The 13,989-nt window shown below is 40.1% G+C and overlaps 1 protein-coding gene across 1 annotated transcript in view; it reads left to right on the top strand.

The window, feature by feature from the left end:
• LOC103059454 (F-actin-monooxygenase MICAL2-like) overlaps positions 1-13,989 on the top strand; it is a 43,334-nt gene that overhangs the window by 27,024 nt on the left and 2,321 nt on the right. The window contains exons 8-11 of the mRNA XM_088145924.1: positions 4,033-4,125; positions 5,311-5,404; positions 9,924-10,023; positions 12,685-12,778. Of these exons, the coding sequence (XP_088002050.1) occupies positions 4,033-4,125; positions 5,311-5,404; positions 9,924-10,023; positions 12,685-12,748 (351 nt within the window). The 3' untranslated portion in view covers positions 12,749-12,778. The remainder of the gene's footprint in view (positions 1-4,032; positions 4,126-5,310; positions 5,405-9,923; positions 10,024-12,684; positions 12,779-13,989) is intronic.

The following is a 13,989-nucleotide window of genomic DNA, read 5'->3' as shown; positions in this document are numbered from 1 at the left end:
CCTTGTTTTCTGGGGAGCTCCAGACAATGAAGTAGCCCAATAAATGTGATGGACTGGAATGGAGGAAAGGGGGTGAAAACGGTGCTCTGGAGATAAGCGGAGAAAGCATAAGATAAGAGATAAAGATAAGCAACGCTCTGGAGATAAGCGGAGAAAGCTGGCGCATCCCTAAACATTCCAGAAGATAGTAGAGACTTGTGCCTGGGAGCTACTGGTCAGTCTGAGAAGATTCTGTAATCAAGCGCTAGCTAATAAACCTTGCTGATTGAACCTGCACGGTCTCCAGGAGTTCCTTGGGCTAGGCCTGACAGTAAACAGCTACAGCAAAGAGAGTGTAAGATCCACTTGGAAGGTGACATACAATACAATGCTTTAGTACACACAATCACGTCTCTTGTATGGTCATGAAGGTTACAAAGACGGCTTACTTACTCCATTGCACCCTCAAGTAATTGCCTATCAGAATGCTTTAGGATGCTCAAGGGTCTATTGTCATCTGCTCCAGCAAACTCAAGATAGAGTCCTTAAAAACCTGCTATGACAGCTTTGTAAGATGTTTCAAGGATAAAATCATTCATTACCCAACTTGAATGCTATTTGAATGCTACAGTTCATGCTGAGGTATCTGGCACAGTTGGGTCTAATTATATGGAACTACTTTCGGTTTGTAAGGCTTAAGGATATGTCAAGATGCTTATAGCTGTCTACCCAGTTACATGCTCCCTGTCCCATTGTGGTTTACTCATGTTAGTACCTGGAGATGACTGAGTGGATTCAGAGAAGGGTGAATGTGCCCTTGATTTTGTCATGCTGCTAGTGTTGAAATTGGTAGTGGTACATCCACTCCTGAAGAAGATCACTAACTACAGCCAACTTTCACCAACTACAGCCCTATTACAAAAACCCACTTATAGGCAAGGTGCTTGAGAGGTATTGCCTTTGAAACTGAAAACATTCTTGGAAGAACCTTATTATCACAGTCTGGCTTCCAGCCTGATTTTGGAACAAACTCAGCTATGGTCAACCTGTTAAATGACCTCCTGCAGAAAAGACAAAGGGAATATGTTTCACAGCCTAATGAGATGCTAGCAGGGAGTTAAACAGAACTGCTGTAAATCAATTCTCTTACTAGCCATGCCAATGGTAAAACTATAAATCAGTTCACACTCTTTCACTGGTATTATAAGGACCCAGAATTTGAGTTGGCAGTCCACTGTGAGGATTCCAAGGGGTGAGACATAGGGTGTGGTCAAGTCCAGAGGATCAAGGAGTCAAAGGGAACAGGTAATAGATTCTCAGCACCAAGAATGGGCTATCACCCATTTGGAATATTCTGCCTCCAGAGGTGCAGCCCCTACCCTCCTGGCTTTCTGGAAAGGACTAAAGATCTGGCTCTGCCAGGTTGCGTGGGGCAACAAGAATTTTAATCAATCCTGGGGGTGGCTGGCACCCTGATGACACTCCCCAAGCTATTTGCCAATTAACATTGATTCTTGGACTATATTTATTTCTCATTTATTCAGGACTATTTTATATTGTATTTTTAACTGATTTTAGCTTCTCTGTAAGAGTCATTTTTTAATAAGATGGGCAGTGACAAATTTGATATATAAATAAATATAAATAAATAAATCACCAAAAGTTGTTCCAGCAAGGCATAAACATGCTGAACGGTCTTAAATACACTAGTCCCCTATATTCCCCACCAGGTACAACTGAAGCTCTGCAGCCTTAATTTTGTCAGGTTCTGATTCTGCAAAGCTTCTGCTTAAGGAAGATGGTTCCTTGGGAGGCAGCATGTGGAAGGAAAGCTGCATGGTGGCCAAATACCGACACCTATCCTTCCCTCTTGACCTATAAGGGCCTTGCCCTTTTAGTCTGGATGAGCCAGACTAGGGGCTCCTAGGGGCTTGGTTATGGTGGCATTGAGGGAGAAGAATAAGAACCAAGAATAGTTGGAAAGAAAATGGAAGAAATGGAGAGCTGAAGTCTCAAAGATGGTGGTCAGAGCAGGAAAATGGTGGTGATAGGGAAAGCAGCTGTGGAGGGAGGTGAGCAGGAGACTGTTAGTGGTAGCAGAATAAAAATCCCAGAATACTGGCAATTACTCTGGAGATCCAGACCCTGGCAGAGAACCAAGCCCTCAGCTTTAGCAATTATTCCAAACAGCCTAGAGCACAGGCACAAAACTGAGCCCCAGGGCCTGGCAGGCAGAGGCCCAGAGCATTGGCATACCCAGCCCAGGAAGGTTGTACCAAAGCCTTGAACACCAGCTGCACTGCAAAAGGCCTCATGGTACTGGCAGCCATTCCAAGAAGACCTAGAGTGACAGCCCCAGGAAAGAGATTGTGAAAGACCCTCAATGCTCCCTCCTCAAATAGGTCCCAGGGCCAGACTACACACAAGTGGCTGGCAGCAGGGCAGGCTTACTCTTAAAATAACAAATAGAGACACAATAAGACTTAAAGGAAAACTAAGATCGATTAGAATACATGACATAATTTGCAGGATAAGATAGTGTTAACAGAATCTGAAAGCAGAAAATAGAATTATAAGGAGATAAAATGTACCACAGGGTAGAAAATTGTGTAAGAACAAATGAGGCTGGAACTTCAGATTTAAGTTTAAAAGCTTTATTTGGTGAATATTTTGTAATAAAAAGACCCAGGAATTCTCAAACGCTACCTGAGTCTGACATCATTCCCAAATTGAACCCACAACACAGCTGGTCTTTCACCAGGCTAGACTCTAGCTTTCTACCTGTTGCCTTTTGTGTTCTCAAAGACTGGGAGCTTTGCTTTTAAATCCTCAGCATCAGAATCAGGCACTGTGAGACCAGCATCTGATCTTTTGGAACTAGTACTGGGGCTTGGTTATCCTCAGGATTCAAATACCAGATTATTTAGCCTGGTCTTTCTCTAAGGAAGTTGATGTGTTTGGCTGAGCCCATGTCTTACTGATGCTGTTGGATATCCCCTTATGTTGTGTCATGCACTGAAGGTTGAGAACATTGTAGATTGACTCCTACTTGAAGGAACAGTATCAGAGAGCCGTGCTGAGTGACTGTACTTCTTCTGCAGGTGCTACAAGACATTACTTTGCCCTCAGTGCTATTTATGACGCTGTTATGGGTGGTCAGGCATGGTTGATCACTGGAATTGAAGATTTGTCTGGAGATGATGATGATGACGATGATGATGATGATGATGGAGACATTCTCAATATCCTGGGCATTTTAGATGCTACCAGTTAGAGACCAATTTTAATGCCCATGTGTAAAATCATTTGATGAGACACTTTGCTTGCTAGCAAAACACTCCTCTGCCTCTGCTCCTTGAAGCTACTGCAATTCAAAGGCCATTTTATCCTGGCCAAATGGATGCCCGGATGACTTTGGAAGATCTCAGAGCAACTGCACCAATACCCTTTGAGTGGTTGCAGCTCTGTTATAGCAAAGCCCCTCACAGAATGATTAGCATAGATCAACTATTATGATAGGACAAATTTTATATTTTCTTTGTAAGTGGGTAGCACTGCATTTTATTACTATTTTTATTTTTTCACTTTGTAATCAGAATGGGCATATAGCATAATAAATAAAACATCTACATTGAAATGTGTAATCCTAAATCTACCTGCATTTTGCATGAAAGCGCTCAATATTTCCTTTTCCTGGTGGAGTATATGATTTAATATTTTACAGCTGTAGTAAGTTAAGGAAGATTTGAATGTGATGCTAAATTCCCTAATGTTTACTTTAGAACCACCAAGATTATATGTCCTGGTTTTATAAATGTGCTGTTTTATCTTAATTGACAGAACATTACCATTTCCATTATCGACAGAAAATGTTAATGCCTAACTAAGACTGTGGTACGGTTCTTACTGATGAGAACAAATGGCTCAGAATGTGCCCAGCAAACATAGTCAAAAGCTACTTAACATTCACATTAAAAGAAAAGTCTATGAAAAACTGTAGCTAAGTACAAAGTATTGATTTCCTTTTGTATGTGCTGTTGTTTATTTTTGTAGGCTAAAAGTACTCTTAGAAGAAACAGAAAGTTGGCAAAAGAAACAAAGCAACTGGTTAAACAGGAAGAACTAAAAAGACTTCACAAAGCACAGGTAATTAGTTTCGTGCCATAAAGTCAAATGTATTGAACAGCAGAAATGTGGACAGGCTGGATGCATGTCTTCTGCCATCTTGTTGGGGCACTGCAAAAATATTCCCCTTCATCAATGTGTATGTCCCTATGGGGATGGCTCAGTGGAGTCTTTCAGCCATATATTCCTTCACTGTCCTCTCTACAAGAAATCCCAGATGATTTTTATTTACCCTATCCTGAAGACATTTCCTGGTAGAGAGCATGACTTCTCTTTGTCACTTCTGCCTGATCCATGTTTGGATATATCTTTCCAGGTTGCCCAATTCTATGCCTTTTTATGCACTACCCACCTCTCCACGGGTCTCAAAATTTCATACTAACTTCCTTTCTTTTTAGTTTTATATATGTTCCCTTTTACCTGTTTTACTTTTTTCTTGGACTGATGGCTTTACGTCCATAATAAATGTTTGATTTGATTTTCTGATAGAAGGTTGGTAAATGAAAGGCTTTGTCCCAGGATTGGTGGAAGATACCAACATATTATGGTTTGGATCAATTATAAAGTCTCCAATCCCTTGTCTTGACTGATCTTTTTTTCATTCTGTACTGTAATTTACATTGCTATTTTAATCTATTTATTCAGGATAGTTCTACACATTAATTCTTTTTGCCAACAAAATTTGTGGGCCTTAGAACCCGTGTAACCAGACTCTTTTTTATACATGTGTGCTATTATTGTGGGTAATCATAGTGCTTTTTCTCAATAGAATAGATTTTAGCAAATATCACAGCTGCATGACTGCTGAAGAAGAGTTATGCAGTTTTATTGGTACTAATGTGGTTCCTGGCAATATTTGCCAATGGAAATATATATATAAATCTCCAAATATTTTCTTGGAGCTTGTTTTTGTTTTAGCATTATGATGAAATGAAATGCAACTATTGAGAAAAAAGCACTTGTCTGTGCTTAAATACATTTTCTTGGGGTAGGGAAATGGAGAAACACCCAAAGGAATATAATATGTATGCTGAAAATCCTACATTTAGTTCCCAGTAACTCCACTGTAATGGTTAGAAAAATAGCAATATCATCATAATGAGTCACTGTCTATCTGAATAGAGAGCCATGAAGTAAATATACCAAAGTAGCATCTATATTTCTTTGTAGATTTTATTTCTTAAATTTATTTCTTCATTTGTCCAGGCTATCCAACGGTTATTGGAAGAAGTGGAAGAGCAACAGCGAGCTCTTGAGGTGTATGGTGTTCAACTAGAGAGGGAACTACGAGGAGAAGCAGGTAAGAATGGCAGAAATTCTGTGATCTGAAGAATATGCTAGCCCTCCTGAAGCTGTTTGAGATGTAAGAAAATTCAGTTACACTTAACTTTTTATCCTGTTAGAATAGGTTAGAATAGCATGGGATACAGGAAACTTTTAGGCCCATGAGCGTTTTTGAGTATGTGAGAACTTTCCCCCTTGATATCATATAATGACTGCTGGGGACACCATGGCTAATCTTGAAATGTACAGGACAATGCCCAACCATCGAATACAACTCAGCAGCTACAGTAGGTGGCAGTAACAATCAGATGTAGTTAGTGTTTGAGAGGCCACAAGAAAATCCCATGTTGTAGGCTAGACTGGGGAGTTAAAAGAAAACGGCAGTTCACTTCTATATTGCTGCCGAGATAGCAACATGGACATGTCCATGAAGTCACCCAGAATCAAGCTCAGTTATCAGCTGCACATGTTTATTTAGTGATAAATTTCACTTGGGCAGTGAGGGTCCCCCCAGAAGAAGGCAGGACAGCAGGCCATTATTTAAATCCACCCATTGAAACAAACAGATACTGGAAAGGAAAAGGCTGCTTGACTTTTTAGTACCTCTTAGGCCAGTGTCACTGAAGGCTAATAGAGGAGATTCTCGGGCAGATTACTTGGCTCAGGAACTGACTGTGGATCTGTATTCCTATGGGCTGTCTTAGGATAGCATATTTCATGGAACCACGCCTTTTTATCAGGAGAGGCAAAATTTAAAAGAGGGTAGAATTCTAGCACATTAGAGCTGTGTAACAAAAAGAATAAGGGAAAGGTGAAGGAACTCTTCTTTTTTGCGCTCAGCCACCCTCTCCCAATTTCACTTTTATTAATTCCTACTTTCACATCTCCTCCCTTCTTACGAAGACATCCATCTCTTCAGTGACACCAACACTGCATTATAGAAAGATTGGAAGCAAGCACAGAAGAAGGAGAATGGTTTTTTAAAAAAAGCATTACGGAGGACGGAAAAAGGAGAATGGAGAAGGAGAATACAGAGGAAGGAGTAGAAGAAAACCAGGGAAAGGGAGAGGATGGACAAAGGCAAGAAAGGGAAAGGAGGAAAAAAGTCAGCCCGATCTCCCCTGATTTTTGATATCCTCCTTTTAGTTGTGGATTTTCCACTGCTCAGCTTGCTTTTCGTTCTTTAACACCACCAAGCTTAGCTTCTTCTGCCTCTTCCTTCTGTCTCCTTCCTTCTCCTCCCACCGTTGCAGATGTCTGTTGATGCTTTCATTTATCTAAGCCAGGGTTCCTCAACCTCAGCAACTTTAAGATGTGTGGACTTCAACTCCCAGGATTCCTCTAGCCAGCACGCTGGCTGGGGGAATTGTAGAAATTGAAGTCCACATATCTTAAAATTGCTGAGGTTGAGGAACCCTGGTCTAAGCAGAAGGAAAGAGAGATGCCAACATAGAGAGCAAAAGAGGCTGAAGAGGAACTAGGCTCTGAGGAGGCACCAGAGAGACCATTTGCCAAGCAGGCCAATACAAAATGAAGTGCAATGCCTGCAGGCATCCTGGTGCCTCTGGGCATCACTCTAGGCACCAGCACATCTAAACCATAGGCAATTTGAAGATGCCATAGGTAGGGCTTAATATATTTTCTAGAAACTTTAGAAAATGCACATGACAGCCTACTGGTCCTCAGTGCACAGCAACTGCACCTTTTTTTCTTTTTTTTTTACAGATAGCTGGAAGGGCAAACAGTTACTTCATTGCTCCAAAGTATGCTAAATTAGTTTTCAGCCTGCAGCAGGTGGTACCTTTTAAAAATTGCTGTCTTCATCATGCATTTTGTCTTGTGAGAGAGACTTTAAATTTGCCTTGTGCTCAGCACAGATTTCTTGCTGTGAGCTGGCCTCATTCCACGCTTCTGCCCAAGAAGGCTGGTTGCTTGCTCTGAGTTCCAGGTTGCTGATGGAATTGTGCTGATCTCTCCAGCTCTAATGCAACCTTGGAATTAACACATCAGAGGGTAACTGGTCATCTCCATTCTCCCTGATCTGGAGTCTCACTTCTCCACCTGTGCTAACTCAGTGGCAACAATGGTTTCTTGCACAAGGGGCTCAGACCATAGAAAATGATACTGATTCAAGGACACTGATACTAAAAAACTCCTAGAAGAGTCTTTGTCAAAAGCATCCCTATCTACCACAACAGAAAGCAAAACAAGGGTTCTCATACGGATGGAACATGCTGGAGGCATTAAACCTAAAAGTCTTAAGAACTGAATATCTGTTGGACTCAACAATGTACAGACTTTTATTTTGCTTGGATCTGCTAAGTTGTTATGCCATTACTTACTTGGCATGTCTTGGGAGACCAAAGGTTTCTGCTCCATTCCCTATCCTTAGTAATTTAATTCCTTTTATTAAGGTCAGTTTTTTCCACCCTCTATTGATTGATCGACAGAGATGCTGGTGTTCTAAAAGAGGGAGTGATTATTTCTCATCTGTCAATCTTACATGTAGTTTTGGCAAACAACCTCTGAAAATTATTAATTTAGGGAAGTTGCTTATAACCATGTTTATGTCGTTAATGTACGGTTACAGCCCTTATGGTTCCATTTATTCACCCTTTAGAAATATAGTGCATTATTGCTTAATAAATAACCAGGTCTAATTAGATTAAGCTGCATTTAAGCAGGGCTGTGCTTATGGAGTTCAAGTGATTTAATAGGTATTATTACGGTAATTAGAAAATCATCACAGTTAAGCAATATTATTGAGCCGCAAAGGTTCTTAATAACCAAATTTAGAGACAGGCCTGCAAACAGTAGTCTTCCATGACATTAATGCAACTCCCCTCTAATAATTGTGTGAGAGTGAAATGAAAGGCTCTTTTGTTAGGGGGAATTACTCATTAGCTACTGGACTGAATAAGAGTGTGTGGGGGTGAAATAAAGTGCTCTAAAGGCGCTGAGTAAAATGTGCCTAAGAGGATCACAACTGGAGCAACAATCACCTATGCATTAGAAAAACCTGAAATAATCTTAGCCTTATGAATAACATTCATTATTACTGGGGCACACACCAGGTTAATAGTGATTGGTCTGTTCTACTTTTTCTTTTAAAGTTCAGAAGATCTTCTGGGGCAGTCTCCCATTTAGGCACTGATTTTTATTCTGTGCAACTTAACTTTAGAATAGCAAAGGCATCGACCGTATTCTGAAATCACTGTTTCCCTAAGGCTTTTCTATACAGTATATATATTCCATCACTAGCAATGCGGTATCAAAATAGAAACTCTGGTTGTTCTGCTATACTGTTTTCTCCATCTCTACTATTTGTGAAAGCTAATGAAAGTGCAGATTTTTCTAATGTGATATATCAGTATAAGGGCTGTATTTTGGTTGTATACCACAAACAAATAGGAACTGCCCCAGATTGAGCTATGCCCATGTGACAAAGCATTGCAAGTGTATGTGCATTTAGGAAAACACAGGCCCTGGTTCTGTGGACAACGAAAGCATGTATAATATGTTCCAGTGGAAGAGAAAAACTTAGAAATAAAAATGGTGGGAACAAGCAGTAGGAAATAACCACTTCCGTTGGTTCCAATCTGGTTTGGAAAGTCTTGGAAACTACCTGGTGAAAAAGCATTTTAAATATGTGAGAGTAAGAACTTATATACATGTCCTGCTTGCCAGGGCATAAAGAGGCACCACTAATTATTTGTCAAGGACACGAACACACAGTGTCATTCTCAACTTGTCTCTGCCCCACAACAAAGGTAGCCACCACCACCACCACCCCGCTTTTCTTGCTTCACTTCAAAAATGGCAGGTTTTGGCCTCTAGGTGTGCCAGGTGGTCAATCTGTGGCAAGTTGTTTCTCCTCCCACCCATAGCAGGGAAAATGGGGGACAGCTGCAGGGGAGAAAAGCTCCTTTGGTGCCAGTTCTCCAATTTCTCGGTGTAATCACTCTGAGGAATTGGAGAATTGGCACCAAAGGAGCTTTTGTGATCACTCTGTACACCTGGAGAACAGGTAGCAGAAGGCTTGTTTCCCCCCTTGCCCTCTGCTTCTCCTGCCATAGGTGGCAGGAGAAGTGGAGGGAGAGAAGGAGACTGTCTCCTTTGGTGTCAGTTCTCCAATCCCACAGAAACATGGCCATGACTGGCCCCAAAGAAGATATTCCTCACCATGGCTCTCAACTCTCCCTCTTTTCTGGTGCAGACAAAATCCCTATTCTGCTTCATTGCTGGAAGTGTGGTCAGCCCTTCGTTAAGCCAGCATGGTTTTCTGCTGGCTCCCATGTTGGATAACAGCACTTTCATGCTGCTGTGTGACAGAGCCCTGTGTCAAAAATGGAACTTAATGTCTTCTAACCTTCAGTTCAGCAAATTTTGGCTGTAATGTTTGAAAATACTTAGAAAATGGATGTGGAGTGTTTCAGAAGACGTTTTAATGAGCACTGCTTCTCTCTACATGATGCAACTTTTGGGATCATAAGGAAGAAAAACTGATTCTGGCATTTTAAAAATTTCTTAAACAGATTCCAGCACACAAGATGAAGCTCAACTGTTACATGAATGGTTTGAACTAGTGTTGGAGAAGAATAGATTAATGCGCTATGAAGCTGAACTATTGATCATGTAAGTCAGAATTGATAGTTTGCCATTAATGGTGAGAATACGTGTGTGTGTGTGTGTGTCGGGGGGGGGAGGGAGGATTTTCTCTTTCCAGCATGCATATGTCCATTACAGAACTAAACTGCTGCATTATCCATTGCATAGCATATTGTTATTATGGTTTGAAGTTAGATAGTTATTCCTTTTTATATTATTCTTAGTGAAAAGCTTTTATGGAATATCTTCTAAGAATATTTTCGTGCTGATCTGAAATCTATATTGGCAAGGTTGAATATAATGAATGAATGAATGAATAAATAAATAAATAAATAAATAAATGATAAAAGCCCTTTTTATATTTTTTACCTCTGAATTGAGATAGAACTCCTAGTCAATCATAATCTTGAGCCATTTGTACAAACATTTAATCCTATTATTGTGACGTATTATTCATTCCTGAGCTGTACAATATGATTCCCACCTTGTTTCCTTATTCTGTTTTCCTTTAATATCCCATTTATTTATTGCATTTATAAGGCCATCCAACTCTAGTAATGTGACTTTGGGTGGCACACGAGTTTGTAAACAATGACAATAATAGCAACAACCACCATCACAACAACAACCCTACATCATTAAAACACTCCAGTATATACATATAGTGAACCAAACAGGATAATTAAACAACTAAAGTTGACTCCACTCCTCTGGACCTCAATACTTGGGTAAAAAGCTAGGTTTTGAAGGCTTTTCTAAAGGCAAGGAGAATGAGGGTTGTCATATATCGGGAAGAATCATTCCAGAGTACATTATCCCCCACCTCAAACTATTTTTGACAGGTTTTTTTTTTTTTAGCGTGACTTCTACGCTCCCCAAGTAAAGTGTGCTTCAATCTTACTGGAGGCAATGTTTTCAAAATCTGGCCAAGTTGATAGGTGGAGAAGTACAGCCAGCCAGCCTGCCTTGCCTGCAAGTGGGGGTTGCAACATCTCCATCTCCTTTGAGTGCCATGGAAGAGTTGCAACACTATTGAGAGGAAATAAAACTAAGAGCAAAACAAAAACATCATGCAGTACAGTTAGGAGTTAATTTCTTAATTTCTCCTTAAAAAAGGATTCTAGGAATTTACATGCTGTACTTTTAGCTTTCCTGAGGGACAGAGAGACAAATGGATTTAAAATCAGCAAAGCAATCTGAATCAGCAATCAAAGAACTGTAGGTTGAAAAACATATACCTGCTTCTTCTGAATTCCCAACATACTGGCATATACCTCATAATCATAATTTAAATTTCCAGCATACTGTTTCTGCATGTATCTGTGTTCTGAGGAAATACAACCATTGCAGCATCACAAATATGCTGCAAGACATAGACCCTTTTTTCATTCTTTCCGATCCAATGGAATTTAGGAAAGAAATTATATAAAGGGGCTTGGGGTTTACTCTTGAAAACGCAACAGAATTGGACCAAAGTTGGTGTGTTTGTGAGAGGAGATGGCAAGTGAGTTTGAAAAAGGGCCAGATCCAGCTGTTGCTGAGAGGAAAAAGATGTCCAGAAAAAAATTCCCAATGCATCCCTACCAGGGTTTTTCAACCTTGGCAACTTTAAGATGTGTGGATTTAAACTCCCAGAATTCCCCAGCCAACATATGTTGAAGTCCAAAAGTCTTGAAGTTGCCATGGTTGAGAAACCCTGGAATAGGTAATTAGACAGTGACTTGGAAGGTTGCCAACTGTACCACTTTAAATGGTGAAATGTTATACCAACAATAAAGTCATATACACTGTGTACATTACACATTTGTGTATATAACACATATTCAGTCGTGAACATGATAAAGGGAAATATATGAAGAAGCTGGAAGTCTCTTGTTATATGTTTTTATACAGTGGACAGTGTAGCTTTTGTCCAGGGTACTGTTAATAGCAACTATCTCATTTTACGCCAGTAATAACTAAATCTGTAATGCACATTAGGCTGAGAGATAATAACTAGAATACCTGATACAGGTGGTCCTTGTTTAACAACCACTCATTCAGCAACTATTCAAACTTACAACGGCACTGAATGAGTGGTAGTTATGACCGGTCCTCATACTTACGACTGTCGCAACATCCCCGCAGTCACATGATCACGATTTGCGACCTCCCTGCCAGCTTCTGACAAGCAAAGTCAATGAGGAAGCCTGCAGGAAGTCGCAAGTCACAGTCACATGAGGTCCTTGCTTAACGACCCGTGTGATCCTTGCTTAACAATGGCAGCCGGGATTGCCGGAACTGCCAGAGCTAAGTGATGCGGTCACGTGGATTTTCAACTTACAATTGTGTCAATGATGGAGTTCCTGGTACCAATTAGTGTTGTTAAGCGAGAACTACCTGTAAGCATCTTTGCTGAATTCAATCTTTGTTTACAATACCATCAACTGCATTACACTGGCTCTGTCAGTGCAATCATAACAATCTTTATGAGGTTGTCTCTTATGTATTTTTTCCCTTCAGAATTGTAATTGATTAGATATTACTATCCGTATTTGGGGGGAGAATGATGATACAAATGGAAATGAGCTTGAACACATGGACTTTCATTGCCTTGCTGAAACAAGGATCTTGATCCACTTTGTGTAGAATAACAGTAAGAGTTATTAAAGGATCTGTCCTTATAATGGGGTCTTTTTCTTGTTTCAGAGCCAAAGATATAGAACTGGAAGATCATCGGAATGACTGGAGGAGGACCGAGACAGAAAAATAACTACTGATGATAACAAAATAGATATTTAAGGTAATGGTGGAAGGTGTATTTTGTATACAAAATCAATATATATCACCTGCAAATGGGTACAGGTAGTGCTCACTTACCAACTGCAATTGGGAACAGCAACTGTCACCAAATGACACAGTTGTAAAGTGAAAAATCATGTGACTGCACCTGACTTACAACAACAGTTTGTCAGTTCTGGCTGCGGTTGTTAAGCAAATCACCATGGGTCATTAAGTGTGATGTCACATGACTGTGACTTGTGACTTCCTGCTGGCTTCCCCGTTGACTTTGCTTGTTGGAAGCTGGCTATGAAGGTCACAAATGGCGATCATGTGACTGCTGGACACTGTGACTATCATAAATGCCTGCCAGTTGCCAAGCACCTGAATTGCAATCATGTGACCATGGGGATACTGCAACAGCCACAACTTTGAGGACTGACTGTAAGTCTCCTTGTTCAGCATTGTTGTAACTTTGAATGGTTGTTGAATGAATGGTTGGTAAGTGAGGACTACCTGTACATTGCTACAAGCAAACTCATATTACTGTTGGTAGTGTTGGATCTGCTGAAGTGACCTGTTTTAATTCCCTTATGCAGTAGGCATGGACAATTACTTATTGTTTCTTGTGCAGTCAAAAATGGATGGCTGCTGAATGAATGTAGTAATATGAAAGTGAGAAATCAGTATGAAAAAAGTTGAGGTGATTTGGTAATAAAGAGACAATGAATGAGAATCAAATCAGAAAAGAAATATATGGAGAAAGAATGGGTTGAGAGGAAGGGAAGATCAAGAAAATGGAAAGATGAGAAGTTTTAAGGACAAAAGGCAATGCATGATGTGGTGAAAGCATGGATTGAAGGTATGGAGAGGTATAATAAATGGTGTTGGTATAAACCAGATTTAGTTAGATTTTCCTTTTACCTCCTGTCTTTCACTTATTTCACTCTCTACTTCTCACTCTTTGCATGATGTTGCTTACCCCACAAGGTGTGAGAGATACTATATGTATATACATTTAAATACCAGTGTTGAAGGTTTTTAGTGTAGGACTTGCTGAAAATTAAATCAACTTTTGAGCCATCATTTTAAAAGAAAATTTAAAAGCAATTAAGATATTTGATTAGGATAGGGAAAGGACTGTTGAAAATTACTCTCGCCAAGTAATCCCAATAGAGGATTCCATTTAGCATTCATTTTGATTACAGACAGAGGGTGGGTTCACATATGTTC

This window comes from Python bivittatus, unplaced genomic scaffold (genome assembly GCF_059951505.1).
Source record: "Python bivittatus isolate LINGU-HERP-01145 unplaced genomic scaffold, Pbiv_v1 ctg000480_np1212, whole genome shotgun sequence".
NCBI classification, from domain to species: domain Eukaryota; kingdom Metazoa; phylum Chordata; class Lepidosauria; order Squamata; family Pythonidae; genus Python; species Python bivittatus.
This window is presented reverse-complemented; position numbering and strand designations above follow the sequence as displayed.